The sequence below is a fragment of the Peromyscus eremicus genome, chromosome X (genome assembly GCF_949786415.1).
Source record: "Peromyscus eremicus chromosome X, PerEre_H2_v1, whole genome shotgun sequence".
NCBI lineage: Eukaryota > Metazoa > Chordata > Mammalia > Rodentia > Cricetidae > Peromyscus > Peromyscus eremicus.
The window spans coordinates 29100364-29126701 of record NC_081439.1 but is presented as its reverse complement, the minus strand read 5'-3'; the positions used below and the strand labels follow the sequence as shown (position 1 = coordinate 29126701).

The 26338-nt window shown below is 44.3% G+C and overlaps 1 protein-coding gene across 3 annotated transcripts in view; it reads left to right on the top strand.

The window, feature by feature from the left end:
* Sh3kbp1 (SH3 domain containing kinase binding protein 1) overlaps nucleotides 1–26006 on the top strand; it is a 338436-nt gene extending 312430 nt beyond the window's left edge. For 2 of the 3 annotated variants that reach the window (XM_059250547.1, XM_059250549.1), the window contains 5 exons: nucleotides 11002–11111; nucleotides 14593–14721; nucleotides 18684–18952; nucleotides 24676–24739; nucleotides 25855–26006. In XM_059250547.1, the coding sequence (XP_059106530.1) occupies nucleotides 11002–11111; nucleotides 14593–14721; nucleotides 18684–18952; nucleotides 24676–24739; nucleotides 25855–25896 (614 nt within the window). In that variant the 3' untranslated portion in view covers nucleotides 25897–26006. The remainder of the gene's footprint in view (nucleotides 1–11001; nucleotides 11112–14592; nucleotides 14722–18683; nucleotides 18953–24675; nucleotides 24740–25854) is intronic. The other variant, XM_059250548.1, reaches the window with a different exon arrangement.
* The last annotated feature ends 332 nt before the right edge of the window (nucleotides 26007–26338 follow it).

The following is a 26338-nucleotide window of genomic DNA, read 5'->3' as shown; positions in this document are numbered from 1 at the left end:
TGCTTAGAGGTGTCTTCCGGGTTAGGAAGATAGAGTCTAAATTTACCATAAAGAAAAGAGAGGGGTACAGAAGATTTAAAGGGGGTCCTGGAGAAATGTCTCTCGGTAAAGACCTGAGTAAACCCATCTAATGGACAGAGGAGCAAGCATCTGTAAGCCTAGTGCTCCTCCAGCAAGATGGGAAGTGAGGAAAGGAGGCTCCCCTGAAGCTGAAGCTGCTCTTGTAGATACAGCGGGGATCTACAGGAGAGCCTGACTCAAACAAGGTGAAAGGCAAGGACCAGCACCCAAGGCTCTCCTCTGACCTTCACATGTGCACCCAGTCATGCAATTTGAGCACCCACCTGAATACTTGCATATGTGTGCATGTACACACACAGTACACACAAATACCACCCCGACACAACACAAAGATTTAAGAAGATAAGGTGCACCTAGGGGTGAAGACCAAATCCTCACAAAATCCACATTCAAGGAGAAAAAAAGGATCTTGCAACTTCACAGAAGCCAAGGGAAAAGCAGATTTTTAAGCAGAATGTCTTTAACCCCAAAAGCAGAAATGCGATTTTCAGATGGAAGAGTCAAGGAGAAAAGGATATTTCAGAGGCAGTGGCTTTTTTCCAGGGCTGCTTTTGTAGGATTCCATTGCTTTGTATCAAGGAGGACAGTATTTGTACCAGAATGTTTTTGTTAGTGATTCAGACAATTGAAGCTGTCCGAATGTGGGCTGCAGTGAATAGCATAATGCAGCCCTGAACATCATTAGAAACCATCAGTGTTCTCTATAAATAAATCTGTGTTTCCTCTTAATAGAGCTGTAATTTAAAATTATTATAATATTAAATTAGAGAACATGGCTTTTTCAGATCTTGTGTGGGCAGCTTTTAGCATCTGTCAGCCAACGATAATTTAGAATGAAATCAATTGGTCCAAAACTAAGCTGTTGATGTCAGATTGAGATATTGTTTGTATCAAACTTTGCAGCCATTTTTTAAGTAGCATAATAGAAGATATGGAAGAGCTCCAACACAGGCCTGTGCATGAATAGAAACAAAAATTAAATTGTCCAGTTCTCTCTTGGTGATGGAAGAATCTCTGTTCTGATTGAATGGGAGATTATAGGCCATGAAGTTAAGTGCCATAACATTTACTTGTATTATTCCTTATATTGTAGCTCTCACCACATGGTGAGATTTATTGTTACACTTTAATACAATCAAGAGATTTTCAGTTCTTTTCCTTCAGAAGCACATAGCAACAGGCCTCCAGATGGGAAGCAGCCTTTGAACTAAGCCACCTAGCTTCAACTAATTGACTTAGAGAAAGGCTTGTTCATTCCTTCCCAGTTGCTTGGCATCTTTGTTTTTGTTCCATTCTGTTCAAATCCACTCCAGCTTCCTGTTGCCGACTCTTTATGCGACCACCACCCTCTTCACAGGTGAAATTTTCCTCTCAGTCTTCAATTTGACCTCGCTGTATTCAATTTGGGGGCCGAGAGTTGCTGACTTTAAAGTCAGTAGACTTGATTAAAAGGATGTGAAGGCTAACTTAAGCTTATCCTCAGATTGCTCATGGACTCATCACTCAGGGATGCCTGGGGACCAAAGAATGGAAAAGTACTTCGCCATGTGTTAGGAATTCTTTTTTTTTTTTTTTTGTTTTGTTTTTTCGAGACAGGGTTTCTCTGTGTAGCTTTGCGCCTTTCCTGGAACTCACTTGGTAGTCCAGGCTGGCCTCGAACTCACAGAGATCCACCTGGCTCTGCCTCCCAAGTGCTGGGATTAAAGGCATGCGCCACCAGCGCCTGGCGTGTTAGGAATTCTTTTACGAGCCAGTCAATCTGGTGATCAGTTGGGAAGATTCCAAAACTTAATCATGGCGGTGTATAGCTCTTAAGTTTACTAAAAATTGTCATAATACTTAAAATGAGTGGCTTTATGGTTTACAATTTATACCTCAGTAAAGCTGCTAAAAAGAATAGTGAATTGAAAATTTTCCAAACATTCATATTAAAATCCCAGTGTTTACAAAAAGGGGGGGGGTATAAACATGAGGTTTGAAAGATAGATCAGTGATAGGACCCGAGTTTAATCTGCAAGACCCATGTTTTTAAAATGTTAGTTGTGGTGCCATGTGTTTGTAATCTCCACATGGAGGAGATGAAGACAGGTAGCTGGATCTCCATGGTTCTGGGCCAGCCAACCTTGTCTTTTTAGTGAGTTCCAGGCCAATAAGAGTCCATTTATCCAAAACGTCAAAAGCTAGGCTAATCCCAAGGAACAGCACCCAAGGTTTCAAGATTGTCCTTTGGCCTCCTCACACATGTGCACCTGCACACACATGAACACAGACAAACACACAAAAAAGTGTAAGTACCATTCATGTGTAAGTGTGCTGTTAGAAATGTCTCTCCCATACTTTTAAAATAATTGTTACTATGTAGAACAATACCAACAATACTACTGTCCTGGTTCTTCTGATTTATGTGTTAACCAATCCTTTACACAGAGAACTATGGTTTTGAACTTTCTTGAAGTCTCCCTAAAAGTAGAGGGATTTGGGGGGGAATGTAAGTCATCCTCTTAGGCTGTGAAATATGTGATTTTTTTGTCATGTGAAATAAAGCATGTCCTTACTGTCCCTGATTCCCCTCTGAGGTACAGTTGCAGATGGTTGCCTCTAGAAGAATATAGGTATATGTGTATTTGTATGGAATAACCTGTTGCTACATTCATTAAAATAAATAATGAATGTAAACATCAACCAGTAATGTGGTTATGAGGGAAGGGAAAGAGCAAAGAAGATGGGAAGGAGGAAGGGAGGGAGGGAGGGAGGGAGGGAGGAAGAGAGAGAGAGAGAGAGAGAGAGAGAGAGAGAGAGAGAGAGAGAGAGAGAGAGAGAGATCCCATGTGCGCTCTTTCTCAGGCTTGTGGCAAGTTATTTACCCTAGAAAAAGTGATACAAGTTAAGCCTGGTTTTTGTATAGAAAGAAAATACTATTTTTGAGATTAGATATTATTGTCAGTATTACTCGCTAATGTCTAAATTATTTCAATAAAACAGATGAAATTTGATCAGTACTAGATTCTAAATCTCTGTATAGTAAAACTATGCAAGACAAAAATTAAGTAATTAATAGTGATCATTAGCATACTTCTTTTTTGTTTCTGTGGTTAACAAGTGATTAAATTTCTTAATTTTGAATCTTCTAACTTTTTCTGTAAGAAATCATTTTTAAGGCTTTCATAGGCAAATTCTGAGAAAAGACTTAGATCATCTGGCTTTGGACTACTGGCTTTTCAGTCCTCTTGCTATTAAAAACTTTCTATAATAAAAGTTTACATTAAGATTCTTTCAGAACTAGAGAACCAGTTTAGTCCTTGCAGTATTTCAGATCATCAAGTAATTTCTCCAGTTCATGGGATATAGTGTCCTGCCATAGAGAACTCCATGATTGACTTGGAGTTCACTCCATGGAGACTTCTAGGTAGTCTCCTGGCAGAGCATTGTGTATAAACATTGAACCGCACCTCTCAGCTCTGTGGGGTTAGATGCTCAGACATAAGAGGTACAGCTTGCTCATACTGACACCTTGACAATGACCTTCAGACAGCCTTTGGGACCAGGGCTGTGCTTGGTATAACCCAAACCAAAAGATGGCAGGTACAGTTGTGGTTCTCACTCAGGTAAATATTATGTGGGACAGTATGGGGTGCACATATGTACACATATGCCACTCTGGCTCCCATTCAGGGACACAAGTCAAGATCAAACGTAAATTGCTATCATGGGTAATTTAGGAGCAGTCTGCATTTCTCAAATGTGTGCCAAAAAGAAAAGAGGTTGGTCTGAGGGTCAGATATTTTATTCCACAGAGCAAACAAGGCTACACCACATACTTCTGCTAGATTGCCCCTTAACCCACACAGTCCTCTTAAGCATTTTGATTGCTGCCTGGTGCTTCTGAAGATTTGTTTAATTCGGAAGAGAATCTAGGCCTGGTCCTCTCCTTGCAGCACCCTGAGCCCTTTCAGCTCACAGCATAGGGGTGTCATGAGGTGAACCAGATCAGCCTGAACACCAGCACTCCTTTCAAAAGCCATCTTTGAGTCCTGCAGGAGAGGGACCAGTGATGGGGCTCAGCTTGACCCATTTTTTTTTTCCAAGACAGGGTTTCTCTGTGTATCCCTGACTGTCCTAGAACTCACTCTGTAGACAAGGCTGGCCTCGAACTCACAGAGATCCGCCTGTCTCTGCCTCCTGAGTGCTGGGATCAAAGGTGTGCGCCATCACCACCTGGCTCAGCTTTGTCTTTTAAAGAGCTTCTAACTGTTTCCACTTACAGATCTTACTGTTAATGGGTCACATTAGAAGCCAGGTACTCACTCCATCTGTGCAGCCCTGACAGGGCAGTCCTGGCTTTGTGATTAGTTTGTTGTTGTTGTGTTGCTTTATTTTGTTTTGAGGCTGACTGGTTTTACTTTATTTGGGGAGGGGCTTGGATTTCATGCATGACTACTGTACTCAATCATTTCCACCCCTGAGCGTGGAAAAGGGTCACAGTGCCTACTTGCCGTGTTGGATTTGCAGATAGACTCAGAATTCTTCTCCAGGTATTTTGATCACTTCTCTCCTATGTAGCTGAAGTTTTCCTGGTCCTGCCTGGCCCACAGTCAGGACAAATCTCTCTCACCTGCTAGTCCTGCAGCCAAGTAAACACACAGAGACTTATATTACTTATAAACTGTATAGTCGTGGCAGGCTTCTTGTTATCTAGTTTTTATATCTTAAATTAACCCATTTCTATTCATCTATACCTTGCCACTTGGCTCATGGCTTACCGGTATCTTTACATGTTGCTTGTCATGGCGGCGACTGGCAGCATCTCCTGACTCAGCCTTCCACTTCCCAGAATTCTCCTGTCTCCTTATCCCACCTACACTATACTTCCTGCCTGGCTACTGGCCCATCAGCATTTTTATTTATCAATCAATCAGAGCAACACATTCACAGCATCCCCAGCTCTCCTATAGACAGGTATATCCAGCCTGATGCATTAAATGTCTCTGTCTTTGCCGCCTATAGAGACCCTCTTCATCCTCCACAGTACAAGTCTAGGGGCACACCTCATAGATTCAAAGTAGTCTAACACAGCAAACAGACTTTTATCATAACTTTTGCTACATCCACGGAAGCCATTAAGCTATAGATGTATGTAGAAGCAAGCAGGGAAGAAGTGTCACTCAGCTCTCAGACTGTATGTGTCATTCCTTATTTGGCTTGAGGAACTCCTGCCTTCTACCTACTGGTTGTGGGTTCTGGCTTTCATTTTGCATATACATATCTGAAGGGATGCATGGCCTGAGGATAAAATGGGCTTGTGCATGAAACATGGCATTGGTGGAGTAGTGGCAAATGATCTTAAAACAGGTATCCTCCTGGCAGCTGTGCCATGTGAACCTCACACCTGGATTATAAATGTAAACAAAGCAGCTAATCTGTTCTATCCTTATGGATTCTGGAGATACAGACGCTAATCACTGCTAATTTTTCCACTGGTGAGTCAGCTGCCACAGGTGTTTATTTGAGCTCTACAAATGGGCCCCTATTTGTAATTTGCACAGATTTTCTACAACCATCAAATGATGTATGGGGTGAGATTTCCTTCTTGCCACCATGTCTTATGAGGTTGCATCATTGCAGAGAAAATGTTTGCAGCCCTGCAGACTTGGAGTTTTCCCATTTAAGCCATATAGAATGAAAGAGGGGAGTTCGGACTGCTAACTGGCTCCTAGATTCCTGTTCTCAAATTTTGCAACTTCATTAATGGCACATGAAAATAAAATTCCACCTGTGTGACTTAAATTATGCAGCCTCTCATCGTGGGAGAATAACCCTATGAAGCTGATGACTCAAATAATTCATCCCCTCCCCGCTTTTCTCTCTCTGGAAAACAAGGCTAGCAAGGTTGTTTGGTAATCTGTTAAACAACCATTTGCTGAACACTCAATCACAAGCCAGGAATGATGGTAGGCCTGGGAAAACAGATCAAAGCCACTGCTTCTTCCTGGGATGATGGATGAGGCAGATAAGTCAACATGGAATGTCAACACATGGTAGTAAATGCTGAGATGGGAGTTACGTGTAAGTAGAAGAGCAGACAACCCAGGCCTTGGGGTACAAGTCATGGTGTTGAGCCCCCACAACACAGGAATTAGCTAAGCAGATAATCTCAGGACCTTTGTACATTTCTCCCTAATGGCAGTATGTGGAATGGCAGAGGACTTGGATTCCAGGCTACATGTTCTAGCAGCTTTAATGATAAGTAGGGGACATGCAGACAGGATGGCTTCTGGAGATACTGGGAGATGATGATGTGTCCAGATTTAAACCTTAGCAGACTTCCCTTCCCAAGTGCAGAGCAACCAGCAATAATGAATAAACAGAGCCGATTTATGAGCTCCTGCACAGCTCTGTTAGTGACAGCTGGCCTGTCTCCAACTTTTGACTATTTTTCCTCTGTATTTTCCAGTGGATATGCTTTAGGTCACCTGTGGTCACTGGGACCATTCCTCTTATCCATGGAAAAACGAGGCTACATGTTCTAATTGAGCTAAATAGGGCATGACTGAAGTTTATGGAAAATGGGCAGTTCCTGGTGCCATGAAGAGGCTTAGCCCTTTCCAAGCTGACTCCATCGTGTCCAACATGAATCACCCCCATATGTCCGCAGAGGGTTCCTCTTCCAGTTGTCACAAAAGCCAAGAGCCTCTCATCCTCATGAAGCTAAAAAAAAAAAAAAAAAAAAAGAAAGAAAGAAAAAGAACTCAGTCATAGCCAGCTTAATCGTTTTGGACTAGCTTATGGGCATTAAAACCTTTTTCATTAGGAAGAAAATTTTCCCAGCCAGGCTGAGAAAGCACATATCAAGTTTCAGCTTGATTCACTTCAAAACCGCCATGAAAATTGGGACATTTTCTTCACACCACAATGAGTTAGTCATGGAAATTCTTCCTTAATCACAGCTACCATGGCCACAGTCATGAGGAGCATGCCCTGGGCCACTGAAATTTTACGTGACAATACTGAAGAGTGTGTCTCCTTCCCTGTCAGAAAGCAGAAGTGTGTGGCAGTTCTCATTCTGTGGAAACATACCAAGATAACCTGAGGTTCTTCTTGCAGCAAGTCACCTCATCCTTGGAGTAGCTTTCTTCGTGATAGTTCAGTGTGGTTAGTGTTTAAAAGAATGTTCTTTATAAGCTAAAACTGTTGAAAATTAAACTTGGCTGCAATGTGCATTAAAAGGCTAAAAGTGGCTGCCATGAGGGACTCTGACCCTCCTCTTACTGATGAGTGACAGAAATGAGGCAGACTTCTTGGCCATCTGTCGTGGAGATGCTTGCTGAGTGTGGCCAGGCTCCAACATGCCTAGGTCTTTTTAGTACAAACCTCAGCCAAAGAGCTAAGTGAGCCAGCCAAGCACTTTCTCTGTTGCCATGGCACAGAACCCCGCCTTCTGTCCTGCAGCTGCCAGGTTGGGTCCCACTAAGAGCCACCTTTAGAAGCTATACTGCTAGAGTAGGAGTTTTCCGTCAGATAGTTCATTTGCTCCCTCTTACCTCTACAGACTGTCAAGCATGTTTTTCCTAGGAATGAGGTGGACTTTGAGGATAAGGCCTTGCCTTCCTGGGTCTCACAGCCTGGATATAGTCAATAGGCACCATGCTTGCAAGCCCTCCAAAGAATATAACTCATTAGAGCCCATTACATGAACTTTTCCCTGGGGAAGACATGAACAAATGTGTCCTTCCCCAGATAGGTCCCCAAAGACAGACCAAGATATGATTCTGCCAGAGTCCAACTTGGGACCAATGAGTTTACTGGGCTTACACAGGATGGGTGAGAGGTTACTTATAGGAACATAAGCAACCCCATGGCGGCCATACCACCAAAATATCTCACCCTCCATAGCTGTATAAATGGAGCCCCTCCTCAGTTAACCTTCTGCCCTCGACATACTCTAGAGCAGTGGTCCTCACCCTTCCTAATGCTGCAACCCTTTAATACAGTTCCTCATGTGGTGACCCCCCCAACCATAACATTATTTTTGTTGCTACTTTATAACTATAATTTTGCTACTTTTATGAATCATAAACACCTGAAATTTCCGATGGCCTTAGGCAACCCCTGGGAAGGGGTCATTCTACCCCCAAAATGTCAAAACCCACAGGTTGAGAAGTGCTGCGCTAGCACCTCCCAAGGACCGTGAAAGCACATGCTATTAGGCCCAATTACATACAGTGGCCTGGGAGGTACATGAGGGAATAGTTGGAATCTTAGGCGAGGGTCTATTGACCCTCTCCACCACCTCCAGCTTTGCTGTCAGGCTAGCACTCCTTCACCGGGTGCTAGAGGACCACTTTACTGATGAGATTTACTTCCAACAGCTTGCCTTGGCAGGCTATGTACTCCCAGGGAACCCCCTGGAACAGCCTAGCACTGGAGGTAGAAACAGGAGGCTCAGTTGGCTGGCCAACCTATCCGAGTTTGTGATCTCCAGGTTTAGGGAGAGATCCTGTCTCAAGAGATACTGTGGAGAGTGATTAAGTCAACCAACATCAACCTCTGGCCTCTACGTGTATATGTGCCCCCCCCCCACCAACTCTCTTTCCCTCTCTCTCTCTGCCCACTTCTCTTGTCTCTCTCTCCTCCCCCCCCCACCCACCCCATAAAATAATTGTCTACAGGAGTCAGCTCTGGCTATCCAGCAGAGAACTAGAGTCAATTGGCCTTTAGTTATTCTTTGATCACTTCACCCTGCTCATGTTTTGCCTCTAGAGCTTGTTTCAGTTTCCTGGACAGGGTGATGATATACATCCGGCGGCTGGGTCCTGGAAGCTCCCTGCCAAGGCCCTTGCCAATGGCTTGTTCCTTGGAACTTAAAGCAGCCTTCTCTTCCACTCCCTCCCCTTGCTGTCTGCCCAGCTTCAGCTCCTCTGCTTTGTCTCCTTGCTCCTCTCCCTGAGGCTTCCTGTGCCCTCCCCAGCCAGCACCCACCCCCAGCAGCAAACCACCCTAGCTGAGGCCCCATTCCCCACCCCACCCCCACTGGCCAAGCATCTGCTTGGCTAACCTGCTGAACAGCACTGTGTGTAGAGTGCATGCCGGGAGTGTTTTATGTGGCACTTTTCTATGATAGCAGCACATAGGAGGGGGTGATTTGAAGAGGAATTATCCAACAATAGGGAATAGAATATATGATGAATTGCAGTGCCACCAAAGATTATATAAAGTATGAGGAATTTTGAGAGACATGACATTCAAGGTTAAGTAAAATAAGCAGAGTACAATATGATATATAACATGAGTTATAATGTCTTATTTTCAAAAAGCGTGGAGGAAAATATACTGAAATGCTAACAGTGGTTGTCTTGATGTGGTGAGATTATCACTGACTTTCTTTTTTTTTCTTTCTTGGTTACAATTTCGCATAAAAATATTCATGAAACGTGTATTACTTTTGTATCTGGAGAAAAACTGATTTTAAAACAATGAAATGATAATGTTAACGTCACATAATGGCCTTTTTCACATCAATCCAACTGTGTAATAGGGAATTTCTATTTCAGACAATACATGCTTGGTAGAGTTAAGTCATGGGGTAGAACCCAGAGAGGAACCTGTTGCGAAAATCAGATTATTTAAAGGGAAGGTTCCTGAGAGGGGCCAGCCCAGCTAGCCCGCTCTGGACAAGTACATCCTAGCAGTGTGGATCTGTGCCCTCCCCAGCCCAGGATCCCAGCCCAGGATCTTTCTGGTTCCCTGATGAATCATCTGGAGAAGTAAGACCCTTTATGAGCCACTTTCAAGTTCTTGATGCTGATTGGCTCCTGACTGGCCTCCGAGCTCCACTGATAAATTCTCTTTGTGTGATACTTGAAGGTGTTGCCCCCATCACAGCAATAATGGTACCCAGTTCCTTCCCACTGCTCATTCCTCTGAGCCTCTCATTTCCATCACACTTTGTAAATCCCAGAAGTCTATAGAACAGGGTAACCCCTTGGACAGCGGCACAGTAAAGGCAGAGGCCTTTCTCTTGATACATGACATACGTGACTTTCTGTTCATCTAATTGTCAATCACTAGGATATAAGCTCTTTGAAGGTGGGACTCATCCCTGTACATTTGCTGATGTCATCTTAGTAGCTTTTATCCTGTGTACAGAGTAGTTATCCAGTAACAGTCATGTTCAAGGTGACGGTGCATGTCAGGAATCCCAGTTCTGCAGAAGCTTAGGCAGGAATATTGTGAGTTTGAGGTCAGAACTTATTTTTTTAATGGTATATTTAAGATGTTTAAATATGGAATGAATGAATGGGTGGACAGATAGACAACTGCTGAAGATAATGTCACCACTGAACGATGATTCTGGAAACAGAATAGAGCCAGGCTCAGTGCGTTATCTGAGCCTGGTCCCTTTGCCTAGGAGTTTAGTCTAACAGGTTGACACCTGGTGGCCTGACTGTGGAACAAGTAGATGAGGCTGCTCTGACGTCTTGTCTTTTAGAATCAACAGGAAGCAGCATTCACATATCCATTGCTGTTCTACCTTGTGATAACTGTCTTTTGTGCTGCAACTTGAAGAATGTTCTGTCTACTAAAATGGTTAGATTTGTGAAAGAGAGAAAAGTCCTCCTTTAATCCTTGTTCTGTAGCTTTTGAAATATTTATGAATGTAACTGCCAAAGGGAAAAAGGCAAGAGCTGCTTCTCTCTCGCTTGCTAGCATGCTAAGCTTGCTGAGCTGAGAAGAAATGGTTATTGCGTTCCGTTTGAGTCCTTTATTGAATGACCCAAGGGTATCAATGGCCTTTGTAAAAGATAAACCATAATCTAGATTGACAGGGTGCTTATTAAGGGAAAGAGGTGCTTATCACATACTATAAGGGCCCTTTCTCCTCCTTATTTTTGTTCTTAAAAAACCTGTTTCATTTTGTTTTAGACCTAGAAGGTTTTGACTCGGTGGTATCATCTACTGAAAAACTCAGTCACCCAACCACAAGCAGACCAAAAGCTACGGGGAGGCGGCCTCCATCTCAGTCGCTCACATCTGTAAGTTGTCTCTTTATTCTCTACAGCTGAAAAGCAAAAAGGACTGGAGATTCTGGCTAAGGGCTCTTCTTCAAGCAGATGATGGGAGACACCCCATAAGAGGGAAAGGGAGAAGGAGGCCACCAAATATACTGCCAACTGAAAATACTTGGGAGAATCTTTTTGAACTGAGCAGTATTTCTTTCTGTTTGCGCTTTTTGTCTCTGCCAGCAAGATGGCACTCCCTGTTTCCCACTTTCCTTCTGTCTCTTTCTAGACCAGTTCTTGTTTGAACCTGAATGAAATTGGTAAGCAAAACAGAGAAAAAGAAACTGAGCCTAGTTCAGTCTATTAAGAAGAAAAAGCTTACTCAATAAAGATCTACCATGATGCATTTGGAGCCAGTGGCCAGTATCTTCCCAAACCCTGTCATCAGCAGCCTCCAAAGAAACCCATATAGACCTCCAAGAGGTTGTATTTAACCTTATGAAGTGCACCGTCTATAGAAGAGAACACTCAGTGATAACTCATGGTGTTTGGTTTTGTTTGGGTGGTTTTAAACAACTTTTTATTACAAAGCTGATATATTCATTGTTGTGCCAAATGTGAGCAACATGACGCGTGAGGAAGAAAGTTTTCTGTGGTCCTGCCACAAGAGCAAAGAACTGCTATAACCTCTTGCTGTATATAGCCTTAGATTTTTCAAAACTTTTTTGTTCAAAACTGGGATCATGTAATATACATTGTTTTTTATTTTGCTTCCACCCCCAAACTTAAACTGCACGCCCTTCTCTCCAATCATTACCAATTCTTCCAGAATGACATATTTACTGACTGCCTACTATTCTACAGTGTGAGTATATGAGAATTTATCTAGTGAGTGTACTATTTATTATTGGATTTTGATGGTGATGCCAAGTCTTTGTTGTAAGTCATACTGACATGAATGTTGTCAGGTTTGAGTTTCCTGAATGTGGGGCACTGGGAAGTGTGTTGCCTTGCTGTTGCTAGTAGTTGCAGACTTCCCCCACCCCCACCCACGAGGTCATTTCCCCTCCACGTGCAGTGTGTATGTGTTCATTCGTTCTGCCTACTGATTATCAATCTCTCACATTACCGTGTCCTCTGCAGTTCGAAGGCCTTACAACCTCCTTCCAGATACACAAGGAATTTAAGCATTTGCAGGTTTCTCGGGACACTTCTCTTCTCACCTCATTACTAATGTCGCCTGTGTTCTCACCATTTAGAGAAAAGAAAAGAATGCCACTTCCTTTGAGCCTTTTCTCATAACTACTGAGTCTGGAAGTGTGGCTTGAATTGTCCTATTTTTCTTCCTTATGTGAACCACACCTAACTTGGTATTGATACATTTTTTGAGATAAAGACTTGAAGAAGTGGCTTCCTTTACACTCTGTCAGAATTCTGTCTGTGGCAACCTGCTTTCTTTCCTTTCTCCTGTCCACACTTTATCCACCCCAACACGCACAAATACACCCAGCCTATCTGATTGCTTCTGGGCATAACTATCTTTCAAGCCTACCACTTCTGTCTTCTCTTTAAATCCTTCATCATTTTTGTTTTCCTTCTAAGTTTTCATAACCCTTTAAGGTATAAAGAGCCTTGTGTCTTTCCAGAATAAAATATTAAGTGGTTCAAATTATTCCCCCTTAGTTCAAACATCCCATGTTGAGAAGTTTTGGAGACCAAGTAATGGTAGCTCATCTTCACCCGGCTTTTAGGCTACACTGTTGTTTATTTCCTTGGTCAGCATATATTCAGAGACATCTATTTCCTGTGGACAGGACCCTGGGTCAGGTGCCAAGGAGACAGATGGTAATGAGAAGTACACAGTCACTGCCTTTAAGAAGCTTACTTTGGCGACTCAACATCTGACATCTTATAGAAAATGATTTTATTTGGTCTTAAAACAGAATACCTTGGTGCTTTAGTGGTGTATAGTGAGCAGATTCGTGTCCTTCATTCTTATCCGTCCCCCATTTGGATGTACACACAATTCTTGTTCACTCTTAAAATTAGCACCTGTGAGGTTTTCATAACAAATGGGATTAGTGGATAAGAACATATTCCTCAAAGGCCAGTGGAGGCATAATTGAAGAAACACTAGTTATGGTTCCCTGGCCTGGGGCAGTTTCTTTCTAATTGGAGCTCCTTGTGTTTATAAACCCCAAAGAACAAGCTCATGCAATATGAGTTGTGTAGAAGGAGACTTTTTAAAAGAAATCTTGGAAAGACCCGTGTATTGCATGGTGGTTGAGTAGGTAAGCCTAGATTAATAAGAAAGCTTGGTGTAGGGGGAGCATATTTTAGGTAATTGGATTTTCAGATTAAGTGAAGATTAACAAATAAGACCTCTTGAAGCAAAACCTTGGCTTAAAAATACCCCCAAGTATTTTAAGTTTCTGCTTTGGTAAACAGGATAAAAGGAAGAAAAAAGTATTTGTGAGCATAATTTTTCCATTTTTCAAATGGTAATTCTAAAAAGAACCATTTATCTACCCCAGAAGATAGCAAAGGAGTGAAAATGAAGTTGAATTTGAGCTTGCTCCAACATATTTCTAGAAGACTCTTCATTTAAAAAAATCCTTGCAGCAGGGACTCTTGATTTCATTTGTTTGTTTCTGAACTTGAGACATTCTAGCTAAGGAATTCCTTGTGATCAGGAGAGTTCTGGTGACTTGCTCCCCATTCATCCAGCTTTGGGATGTTTACAGTGATTTCACAGTGAGGCAGAAAGGGCAGGGGTGTCGAATCATATTTTACCCATTGATGCTGTCTTTCTGTAAATATGCCTCAGCAAATACATCCAGAATGGGTGTTCACTGTCCGTAGTAATGAGGGCAGTGGTTAGTAGCAGATAACCAAGAAGAGGCAAGCTTATGCTAGTGGGCAGGGCTATGCTCTGGGGCTGTGTAAATGCTCATTACTCTTGATCCCTTGCTTCCTTGGGCTTCTTCTCAGATGTATCGTTTAAGGCACTTGAGTGTACAGCAGATGTAGTAATTCTAGAGTCAAGGAATAAGGTTCAGAGGGGGATGAAGGAGAGGAGGGTACAAGGCAGTTTCCTGTTGACTGTGGGTCATTTCCTCCCTTACTGCTAGCCCCAAAAGGGCTGGGACCACATACTGCTTGTCGTCATTGAGCCTGCAGTACCAGCTCGGTGTAAGGCACACAGTGACAAAAGTTTGGAGAAAAGAGAGACTCGGAAAGGCTGTACAACAGATGCTTACATGGTTGAAGTGATTGATGGGCATCAGGGGCAGCTCCCAGTTTAGCTTCTTGGGGCTTGGTCTATGTCCTGCTGCTAGGGAGTCATATGGTTATCTGTTGTAAGAAGATAACAGCATACTTTCTGCTTCACAGGGTTATAGAGACAGATCAAGTAGAAGTGCTGAGTGCTTTGAGAAGCAAACAGCATCACATTAACAGCTGTGTCAGCTAAGGTATGATTCTGACGAAGGCATTTTCTTTTGGCTTTATCCAGTCCTCCCTTTCAAGCCCCGATATCTTTGACTCCCCAAGTCCCGAAGAAGATAAAGAGGAACACATTTCGCTTGCGCACAGAGGACTAGACGTGTCAAGGAAGACTTCCAAGACTGTTACCATATCCCAAGTGAGTTGAGCGGCCAGGGTGAAGTGCCCCTGCCCTTCCATGCATGTACTGACAATGGGTTAGAAACCAAGCAAGACAGACATTGGGGATGGATGTTTGTCATGCTGTAGTGACAGTGATTACTATATCCCTTAGACGTGTTGTAGAGTCTCTGAGGGTTGGTTTTACAGTTTCTCGTGTAGTGTGCGCTCTTCATACTGTCATGGGTACATTTGCAAAGAAACCCTCAGACGGCTCTGCCACCTGATCAGCTTTAAAGTCGTGGACTATCTAGACAGACTACATTAAATGCTGCGCTCTCTGCTCTCAGATCTTGTTTTTTATATTCAAAACTGGCAAAAAAAATTATTGCAAGATTTTTTTTTTAGTTTTATACTTATGATATGGTCTCTTGAAGAAACGTTGACTTGGAATCATGCTCTACAGTCAGTTTATAGTCTGAAGTATTTTAATTTCACTCCAATCCCAGAGAATGGTAAAGCTGATTTAAGTTACTTGTTTATGAGAAACAAAGAAAATATTGTTGTGGTGGTGAACACCCATACTCCCACCTGCTGGGGAGGTGAAGTAGGAGGAATTACTTGATATCAGGAGTTTGAGACAGCCTGGATAACAGAGTGAACACTCCCCATCTCGAGAAAGAGAGAGACATACGCATACAGGGATTGGAGAGGCAGAGACAGAGAGACCTAGGGAGCGAAGGGAGTGGGGAGCAGAACTGCGACTCAGTGGAAGAACACTTACCTAGCGTGTGCAAGGCCCTGGGTGAGATTCTCACCATGAAAAGGACATCCTCTAACTACTGAATGCAGCTTTGAAGAGTAAACATCCGATACACACTCAGATCTTCCTAGAAATAAATGAAGACTTTAAAATTCCATCTTCTTGTACTAAGAAAACCATCAAGTGGGATTGTTTTCTTGGAACATTAGCAGCATTTTAATGTCTAGAAGCACAAAACAGCAGTCATTTGAAGCAGGCATTAGCACAAAGAAATCGAGGGTTGGAATGGATTTTCCTCCTCAGATTCAAGAGTTTGCGTTACAGATTTCCTTGAAAATCTGATAGAGTAAGCAAAACATGAGCCTATAAAACTGATCAATTTTAATTATCCACAAAGCCAAGGCATTCTTCCTTTTCAGAAGATTCTATTTACTGAAATAGGACTTAAACCAGTTTTTTGTTGTTGTTGTTTAGTTTTCTGCTGTCCATAGGCATAACTTCAGTTTCCTGGTCTCTGGCATCCCAGGGATGTCTCTACAGTGACACCTACTGGTGAACAGTGGCTTTTCATGTTTCTGCTCTGCACAGCTCTATCCCACTAGCCTATTTCAGTTCCGGGAGTTCTTGGGTTGTATTTTTTCACTCCTTTAGGAAATTCCACTTGAACTAATTTGATCAAGGAGTGTGGTGACCTAGACTATGTGAGGGACTAAAAACATACTTGTTAGCTGCAGTGGTCTGGTCTGAGAGCCCATCAGACAGAAAACAGCAAAAGAACTATTGATCTGAGAAGTATCTAGAAGCCAGTGTTATGGGCACTGGTGGGTCTTGAGAAAGAGGTAAGAGAGGATGGGAAATGGAAGAAGGCATGAGGCCTGGGGTAGATAATATAATCAGCAAATAAAACAAGAGAAGAGCACAGATCTTCAGACTCCATCAGCCATAGACACAGTGCTGGGCTCAGGATCCAACTGGTAAAGGGAGAGTTGAATTCCAGTTCTGCTGATGACTAGATCCAAAGGGGAATTTTCCCTATAGGCCTCAGTTTCTTGCTTGGTACAATGTGTGTGCAAGCTGATCACTGTTTACATTGTAGAGCTGATGTCCAGGGTGTAACCAGAGTTTTGTAAATATCAGTTCCTCTCGCCTCGTACTATGACTCCTCCTAACAACAAAGCCCGGGCTGGCGGAGCACTCTCCCTGGCAGCAGAGAGTGCTTTTCCTCAATGGTAACTTGGCAGAGAAAAGGCGAACAGAGAGACTGGGAACGATGGCCCATCTGCTTTTGGCACGCTCTGCCCAGTCTCTGCCTCAAGCACAGCCTGAATCCAGACTCTACCAGCTGAACCCCTCCTTGGCGCTTTCCCTGGGATGGCCGGCTGAGCGCCTGCTGCTGGAGGAAATCCCATGGTTGCCGCGCCAAGCTTCACCACCAGCCTAGGCTTCCACCCTGTCACTCACTCTCTCTGCTCCCAAAGTCCTATCCCACTACTTCGCCCCCTGCACACCTGCCTACCTGCTCACTTGCCCTTGCTAGTGTTTCCCCTCTGGGCCTGCCAGCCACTTGTACTCCCTCTCACCCAAGACTGACGCACAGCCTGTATGTTCCTATCTGCCTCAGGCCACCTCTCCACAGGCCTTTCCCACCTCTCCATCCTCCGCCTATCCATCCATAGGCTTCTCCTCTGACATCTCATGCAGCTCAGGGTCTCACTCTTCTGTAAAAGCAAATAAAACTTTCCTTTTATTCTATCTCCCCATGAAGCTTCTGCCTGAGTTCACACCCCCTCTCCTCCATCTTCCTTCCTCAGCCAAGTTTGTGGAAAGGATCTCGTTTAGTCAGCCATATCGCTCCGTGCCCATTCATAAACTAGTCTCTCATCATTTGGTCTCTGTCTCCATACTTGTACTACCAAGTGGGTTCCATTTTCCTCTCAACCCCCTTGATACACTTATCCAACCTTTGTTTCCCTCTAGGGGCTTCCCTAAGCCAAGCCCTGCCACTTCTCTCACCACTTCGTCCCAATTATCAAGAGCTCTCTCTTCCTTCTCTACTTGCCTCATTGATTTAGAAGTCCCCAGCTTCCGCCACTGGGCATCTTCTCATCTCTCTTATCTGCATACTCATGACTTCCACTTCCTTTGGCCCAGCTTATTAGTTTAGTTGATTGCTCTGACCACTAGGCATACCCTGTCAGTTATCCCGCAGGTTCCTAAAACTCAAAACCTAAAATGATTATCTGGGCCTTCCTTCATGAAAGGTACCACCTCTGCCTGATCCTTCCCTCCCTCCCTATGACCCCGTTTCTTTCTTTACCCTCTGCAGTCTATCTAGGTCCTCATCTCCCTGACAATGGTAGCCTGACCTATGAGGGCAGAGTCTCTATTGACCTTACCTCGTCCCCACTCCGGTATCAGGAGTGATGCCTGATGGCCGTTCTTAGCTGTGCCTGCCTTATCCAAATCTCAAAATAGTCTTCATTCTAGGTCACCACCTAAGTCAGACCCTTACTGTTTCTAGCTTGCATGGTGTGTCAGAGTCTCAACAGTTCTGTCTAGTTCCAGGCTTGCAAACACTCAGACCTTTCTATCCCCCACAGCACTCACGAGCAGGGTATGCAGCCATTTGAACCATCCCCTTCTCTCCGTGCCGCTAGCATTCCTTTGTCCTGTTCCCTTTATCGGAGCCATGATTCCCACTACTGTGTTTTGCTTCCTGGTCTCTAGGACCTTCCCTCTTCCTACAACTTCTTTCTCCAACAGTCTCTGACAAGATGAACTGGTAGCCGCTTGCTCCTTCCTTCCTGGAATGTGCCTGCTTTGATGTGTTGCTGGGGGCTTTCTGTGCTTCCTCCCTCTTGTGCTGCAGTGTATTGCTTTGTCTGTCTGCCAGTGCCCCGGTAAGTTCTCAGCTCCTAGGGGTCAGGAAAATGCCTTGCTTACTTCAGGATTTGTGGAGCCTGACATGCCGTTTGTACCTCTCGTTGTGTGTGAAACCAATCTAGGACCATCTTGTCTAGAAAGAAGATGAAATGTAAAATACATACAGGTAACCCTTAGGCATTGGTCTGTCTGTACCGAGCTGGCCGTGGATGGCTTGTGGGTGAAGGAATGAATGAGTAGTGTTTGGAGACAGGTGCGGGGTTGGGTACTGAAGGTTGGTTTGACTCGTCAGGACAGGGAGGCAACCCCTGCACAGATCCCGGGCTCTGAAGCCTCTCCCCCTTCCCTTTTCACAGGTGTCGGACAACAAGGCATCCCTGCCACCCAAGCCAGGGACCATGGCAGCTGGCAGCAGTGGGTCAGCCTCTCTGTCCTCAGTGGCATCCTCCCCCATGTCATCGTCTTTGGGAGCAGCTGGACACAGAGCCAATTCTCCATCTTTGTTCAGCACAGAAGGAAAAGCAAAGATGGAGCCTGCGGTCAGCAGCCAGGCTGCTGTGGAGGAGCTTCGGACCCAAGTCCGCGAGCTGAGGAGCATCATTGAAAGCATGAAGGAGCAGCAGAAGTGAGTGCCATGGACCCTTCCCAGCTGCTCCCAGGTGGCTCTCTACTGGCTAGCCAGGGCCTAGTTCTGAAGGCTTGGATCTCACTCTGCCCAGAGGGTGGCCTAGGCCTTCACATTGATAGTGGCAGCAGAGCTGGAAGTGGGTATGGACTGCAAGAGGCCTAACTTATACTTAAATTATGCTATTTTTTTAATCCAGCCTACTGGGTGACAAAGAGCACAGGTTGGCTCTATGCTTTATAGGGATGAGTCAGTTGCAAGGACGAACAGTCTCAGTAGACTGCTAAAAAGAAAATGAAATTCACTAGAAAATATATTATTTCAATGTTAATCAGCTTTTTAAAAACCTTTCAAATTACATTTAGAGTGTGTGTGTGTGTGTGTGTGTGTGTGTGTGTGTGTGTGTGTGTGTGTATACAGTGCACAGTAGCTTTCAGGAGTTGGTCCTCTCCTTCCACAAAGTTGGGTTCCAGAGATTGCAACAAGCACCTTTCCCTTCTTAGCCGTCTCACCAGTTTTTCATCAGTATTTGAGAATTTTAGGAAGGGAAGGTTCAGGCCTAGAAAGGTAGCTCAGAGGTTATGATCACCTGCTGCTCTTACAGAGGACCAGGGATTCAGTTCCCAGCCTCCACAGAGCATCTCACGACTGTCTGTAACTCCAATATCAAGGGATCTAATGCCCTCTTCTGGCCTCTGTGGGCATCAAGCATGTATGTAGTACACATAAACGCATGCGTACAAACACTCCTACACACAAAATGAAAGCAAATTAAAGGGGGGGGGTTATTTTGATTCATGGTTTCAGTTCGTAGAAATTGAGCTTTTGTGCTGAGGAAGCATATCATGGCAGGGAGCATGTGATGGGAGAAACCTCCTCACTTCATAGCAGCCGTGAAGCAAAAAGAGACAGCAAGGACAGGAGCCCCAATATTCCATATATATTCCCAATAAGCTAAATGTCTTCTACTAGACTCCTAAAAGTCCACAACCTCCTAGTAGTACCACAGGCTAGAGGTCAGGCCTTTAACCTGTGGATCTTTGGGGGGACATTCAAGAGCCAAACAATAGCAGCACATATCCAGATTCTTTTGATTGTATTTTGTGTGTGTTGGGGGAGCTGGCATTGTGCACTTGTGTACAGGGCCCACAGAGGCACCAGAGGTATCTGATTCCCTACAACTGGAGGCACAGGTGGCTTTAAGCCATCCACCATGGGTACTGGAATCTGAACTCACATCCTCTGGAAGAGCAATATATACTCTTAACCTGTGAACCCGCTCTCCATCACCGTCTATACCACTATCCTTTCCTCTAGTGTTTGGGGGAAAATGTACCTTCTTAACTTAGATGACAGATAACACAACTGGCTTGCATCACGGGGCTATAATATAGGAAGAAAATGAAGGGACTCTTTAAACCCAAGATTTTTCTGTCAGGAAGTTGTCCTCATCATGAGACTCAGGAGCCTTTCCTCATCCATGCTCACATACCTACTTTCTCATCTCTTATCCTCAGGGAGCACTTGAATGGGGAGAAAAACCTGTGGACGACACTAAAATATCCTACACCAGGATTGTATGGGATGCTGGGTTTACTGGGAGACAGCTGGTGAAGGATTAGCAGTAGGCAGCACTTGAAGAACCTGAGGCTCACAGACTGTTTAGAGCCCAATTAGTGTTTTCTGGAAGGGCTCTTCCTTGAGATACTTCTCAGGGAAGCAGTTCATAAGCATTTTGGAAAATGACCTAGAATTACCAGGAGCAGAGAACTCTGGCAGAGGGAACAGTATGGAGCTTCATAGGCAACTGAATAGCCTGGTGGGTCCTCGACTCCCTGGGCACCTGGGCACCTTGGTGCAGAAGGTGCTTGGGAGTGAGGAGAGGTATGGCTCAAATCCTGCAACCTGTGGGAGGAGGTTCTGGGGCAGCATTCCTGGGAGAAGGCGTAAATGATTCATAAGAAATTTTCCACCAATCCAGTATCCTCAAATTGTACAAATATTAAAAGTGCCCCAAGTATGTAACAGGTGGAGGTGAAAACCAAAGGTGACATGGCAGCCATCATGCGACTCGGCTTTGCTGGATCTTTGTCAAGCAGCTCTGCTGGCTTTATGACTTCTGCCATTCCATTCAGATGTGGCTGTGCCATTAAGGGTTCCAAGGAACTGACTTTGAGCAATGTGGGTCTAAGCAGGTTCTGTTCCACTCAGGCTAGACAATGAATAAAATTGGGCCTCTTCAAATCACTTTCTGACTGAAAGAGATTCATCGGATAAATATACAGAACTGGTTAGATGACATTGGAAAGAGTTTCCTTGGGCCATCCAGGCTCCCCCAAATTCCTTAGGTTCCTGGTTCCTGTATGGCTCTAGAGACCGTAGGTTTGGGTACCCAAAGGACATCTATATCCAGGGAACACTTGTCCTTTGCCAAGACAATGAATCCATGGTTCCAGGAGATTCAGCCTTCTGAATAGGGCCATATTAGGACCTGACTTACCTGGATCCAGGGCTTTGGAACTTTATATTCAATGGGGGAGGGGGGAGGGGGGAGGGCTGGGGGGAGGCCGTGCCTGGAAGCTACCCACAGCTCTGATAGCCCTGACCTTATCTCTGAGTCCACAGGTAGCTGTGCTTTAAAGTAATTGGCCACATACTCCTTCCCCAGACAAGATCTTATTTAACCAGTAACTCAGGATGTCAATTCCTCCTTCAAAGACCTGTCTCTCATAGCCTTCCTTAGCTTGGCCCTCCCGTCCAAGGTCAGTGAGTCCCCACCAATCTTCTGCCTTCTCCCCTAGTATCACTTAACCTGTAGCATTCAATTCATGTCTGTCTCAACTATCCTCAAATGTGCTCGGCTTTTGGAGGCAGGCTCACCTCCCTACTCTGTCTTGAATTTCCCCCAACTGCCCCATTTCCCTTTCTCCTTGTAGACAGACGCCCATTTTCACTAGTTCAAGACTCGGTGGCTTTCTTAACACCATCTTCTCCAAATGACTTCCTCTTCCTAGATCATGGCCCACTTAAGGCCATGCCTGTCAAGTTTTCCTGGGGTTGGACTGCTGGTTTAGGGCTTGTCATCTGCTTTCCTAAGCCCTAAGTGGTATCCATACAGATATTGATGTGTAATGGGTGTTTAAATAACTATACTAATGAATCATAACTAATTAGAGTGTTGACTGCAGTGCTAGGATGTAGTCTCAAGTATGGGGGACCATCACAGTGTTCATCTGGAGTTGAACAAATGGACTATCACTATGTTTGCTGTGATGTTTCTGAAGTCTTTTTTTCATTTCACAAATATACATGTTTACTACCTCAAAACAAAGGGAATGTAGATCTTAGCCCAGTCCAAAAAGCAGAGTCCCACGTTTGCAGAATGAATAGCTTCATTCAACTTGATTATTTCAAGTTGGAAAAGGCATTAGGTGTAGGTCCTATGTTTGCCCTCTTTCAGACTTCATTTCTATATTGTTAATTCATATACTTAAGGTCCAATTAGTATATCTTTTTTTTGTTTTGTTTTGTTTTTCGAGACAGGGTTTCTCTGTGTAGCTTTGTGCCTTTCCTGGAACTCACTTTGGAGATCAGGCTGGCCTCGAACTCTCAGAGATCCGCCTGGCTCTGCCTCCCGAGTGCTGGGATTAAAGGAGTGCGCCACCACCGCCCGGCATCCAATTAGTATATCTTAAGGTAAAGTCAAGCTGTAGGCTTTTGTGAGAATTAGTAAAAACATACCTGTAGTGGTATTTGCTCCGCCCATGACCTTAGGCTATACAGCCCAACGGAGGTGGTGCTTCTTGCATGTGACCTCTTAAAAGAAAAGGGAGAGGGGTCACGAGTCCTGCTTCCTGCTTCCTGGGATGATCAGACTGCCAGGTCCGTCAGCAGTTAAGAGCACTGACTGATGTTCCAGAGGACCTGGGTTCAATTCCCAGGCTGTCAGGTGTCTGATCATGCCAGGGTAAAATTAAAAAAAAGAAGAAAACATGTGACCCTTCTCCCTTTCCTTTTAAGAGGTCACTTACTATGGTAAGAAGCACCGCCTCCTTTGGGTCATACATAGCCCAAGGTCATGGGCGGAGGAAATACCACTATACCACTAACATCCCAGTGACCTATTATTAAGATAAATTATATAGAAAATTGAAGTATATATGGAGGGGTAAAAATATCTGCAATGGGCCTGGGGAGATGGCTCAGTAAGAAAGTGCATACCACACAAGCTTGAAGACCTGAGTTCAGATCTTCAGCATCCATGTACAAAGGACTTGCACATACACATGGACATGAAAAAACATGAACAAAGCCAGGTGGCAGTAGTGCACACCTTTAATCCCAGCACTCGGGAGGCAGAGGCAGGCGAATTTCTGTGAATTCGAGGCCAGCCTGGGCTAAAGAGTAAGTTCCAGGAAAGGCTCCAGAACTACACAGAGAAACCCTGTCTCAAAAAAACAAACAAACAAAAAATGAACAAAAAATGTCTACAATGAAAATTATTCTGTAAGTACCCAGTAGTTATAAAAGAGAAGTTAGAGGAAAGATGACAGACTATGAGCCTGGGTACTGGAGTCTAGTTATTGGGAAAATCAGGCCACCACTCTGTGCCTTAGTTTCCCCATCTTCTCCTATTGGGAGAAATTTAGCCTAAGAGATCACTAAGGTCATCTCCAGACATGACATTTGGTGGCCCCCTCCTAAATAACGACAAACCTTTCTGTCTAAAAGAAATCTTAAGAGGTGACAGCACAAAGAACGTATGTTTGGGGGTGGTGAGATGGCTCAGCAGGTAGAGGGGCTTGCCGCGTGTCTTAGTTGCTGTGATAATGACCATGGCAAGATCTAACTTAGGAGGAAAGGTTTGTTTGGCTTACAGGTTATGAGCTATCATCGCAGGAAGTCAAGGCAGGAACTTGGAGTCAGGAACTAAGGCAGAAAGCACAGTGGAATGTTGCTTAAGGGCTTGCTCCCATGACTTGCTCATTGTGCTTTCTTATACAACCCAGGAGCCACCTGACCAGGGGTAGCACCATGTACAGTTGGGCTGGGCTTTCCCATATCAATCATTAATCAAAACCACTCCACAGACTTGCCTAGAGGCCAATCTAGTGGAGGCATTTTCTCAGTTGAAGTTCTTTCTTTGTAGATGACCCTGGCTTGGGTCAAGCTTACAAAAACTTAACCAGCACACCACCCAACATTGCAAGTCAGGGATGACCTGACTTCAATCTCGAGAACCCACATAAAGGTGGAAAGAGAGACCCAACTCCACAAAAGTTGTTCTCCAACATCCACACAATGTAGAATGCACGTTCCTGCCCCATCGTGTGCATGCATGCGAACACACACACACACACACACACACACACACACACACACACACACACATACCTACACACACTGCGGGGTGGGGATTAAAAGAAGAAGTTAGCCAGGCAATGGTGGTGCACACTTTTAATCCCAGCACTCGGGAGGCAGAGGCAGGCAGATCTCTGTGGGTTCAAGGCCAGCCTGGGCTACAGAGTGAGTTCCAGGAAAGGCGCAAAGCTACACAGAGAAACCCTGTCTCAAAAAAAAAAAAAAAAAAAAAAAAAAGTTATGTTTGGTCCATACTTTCTTCATAAAAAGGTCAGATGGATTTCATAGTGATAATAGATTTTCTTATCTCTCATTGGGAAACTCTGGGCTTTGATTTCATTCCATTGGCATTTGCTTTTCAGACGTGAGATTAAGCAATTACTGTCCGAGCTGGATGAAGAAAAGAAAATCCGACTTCGGTTGCAGGTAAGTCCCCCAGTGCTCTGCTGTCCATGAGGCCTGGGCTCAGTTGGGAATGGAGGCAAACTCAGGGCTTCTGGTTGAAAGGAAGTGATTGCTGCTGGGCGTGGTGGCTCATGCGTTTTAATTCCAGCGCTGGAGAAGTTGAAGAAGGAGGAGGATCACAGGTCCCAGACAAGCCTGGGCTATAGCGTGACCATGGGCAGGCTGAGCTACCAAGTGCGATCCTGTCTGAAAAGAGTGGGGAACAAAGAAAAGGGAAATATGATTGCTGCCATGAGAGTGTCTCAGAATTGCATAGTCTTATATTCTGTCCTTACCTGAGCTCTTGGGGGAGGGAAGAGATGAATCAAAATACTCCTAGTTGGGCTTCTAGTTTGGAGTTTATTTTTAACATATCCTCTGTAAGATATTCCCTCCAGTATATAGGATGATGATATAGGATGCCTCGTCATATTAAGTACCAGAGGACATGGCATACAGGAGGCTGTGTTGTTAGCCGGCTTCCATCATGTGGTCCCTCCAGGAACCACAGATCTCCACACTGGTGTTTCATTTCAACTCTATACTTCTCCCCAGTGGCCTTGTTAGTCCTTCCATGGCATCTGAGCTGTGTTGCCCTCTAGCCACTGATCCAACTCTGTCCTGACAAGTGCTGGAGATCTTGTGGGGGAATCATTCCAAATGACCAAAGACTGACTTTTACTGTTCACTCTGTTTGGGCACATGATGCTTCGAAAATGACAGGAATTGCTCACCATCCCGTTGGGAGTGCTTACAGCTACCCTTTGGGGTCACTCTCAGATGGTCTTGATTGCCTGTTCTGCCCTCTGGCCAGGAGTCTAGAGTCATTGCTGCTTTTGATAAACTTTGGAGCCTAGGAAGCTAGGAATAACCAGGCATACTGTTTGTCAGGGTACTGGACACGAGTGCCTGTTTTCAGGTTTATATTGTTTCTGGCATTGTTATCAGTTCTCCATTCAGATGTCATTTTACCGGTTTCATCCCTAAACTTGTCAGCTTGAGTCTTTTCTGTGCGTTGATGAGGATGATGATTTTCAGCCTCTCTGAATGCAGCCGTCTCACAGTGCCCTGGTTGCTGCTTCCCCTCCTCTTTGCAGATGGAAGTGAATGACATAAAGAAAGCTCTTCAATCAAAATGAATACCTGATGATTGAGATGTCACATTATTCACCCTGAGTCCAAGACTCAAATCTCCTGCCCCAGCCAAAATCATCTTGTGCCAAAAGATTAAAGGTTTGCCTCAACACGTCCCTGTTTGAATGATTAGCACAAAAGTCTTGATAGCACAACACAAATTCCATCCAAGAGGAGACTCTTTCCCATGGTGTCGTCCTGGGTCTGGCAGTGCTTGTGATTTATAGCCAATTGTGCTAAAGGCTTTTCTACCTTTGAGATCTCCTGCAAAATGAAAACTCAGGCAGTTTAGTCCATAGTAGTACTATTTTGATGATATTTTCCATTAATAAGATGTAATTTCAGATTATTCGTTTACAGGCTTTATAATTTTATGATTTTTTTTTAAATCGTGTTTTGTCACAGACGCCCCTAGTGTTTGTGCTAACCTAGTCAAAAGCAAGTGTC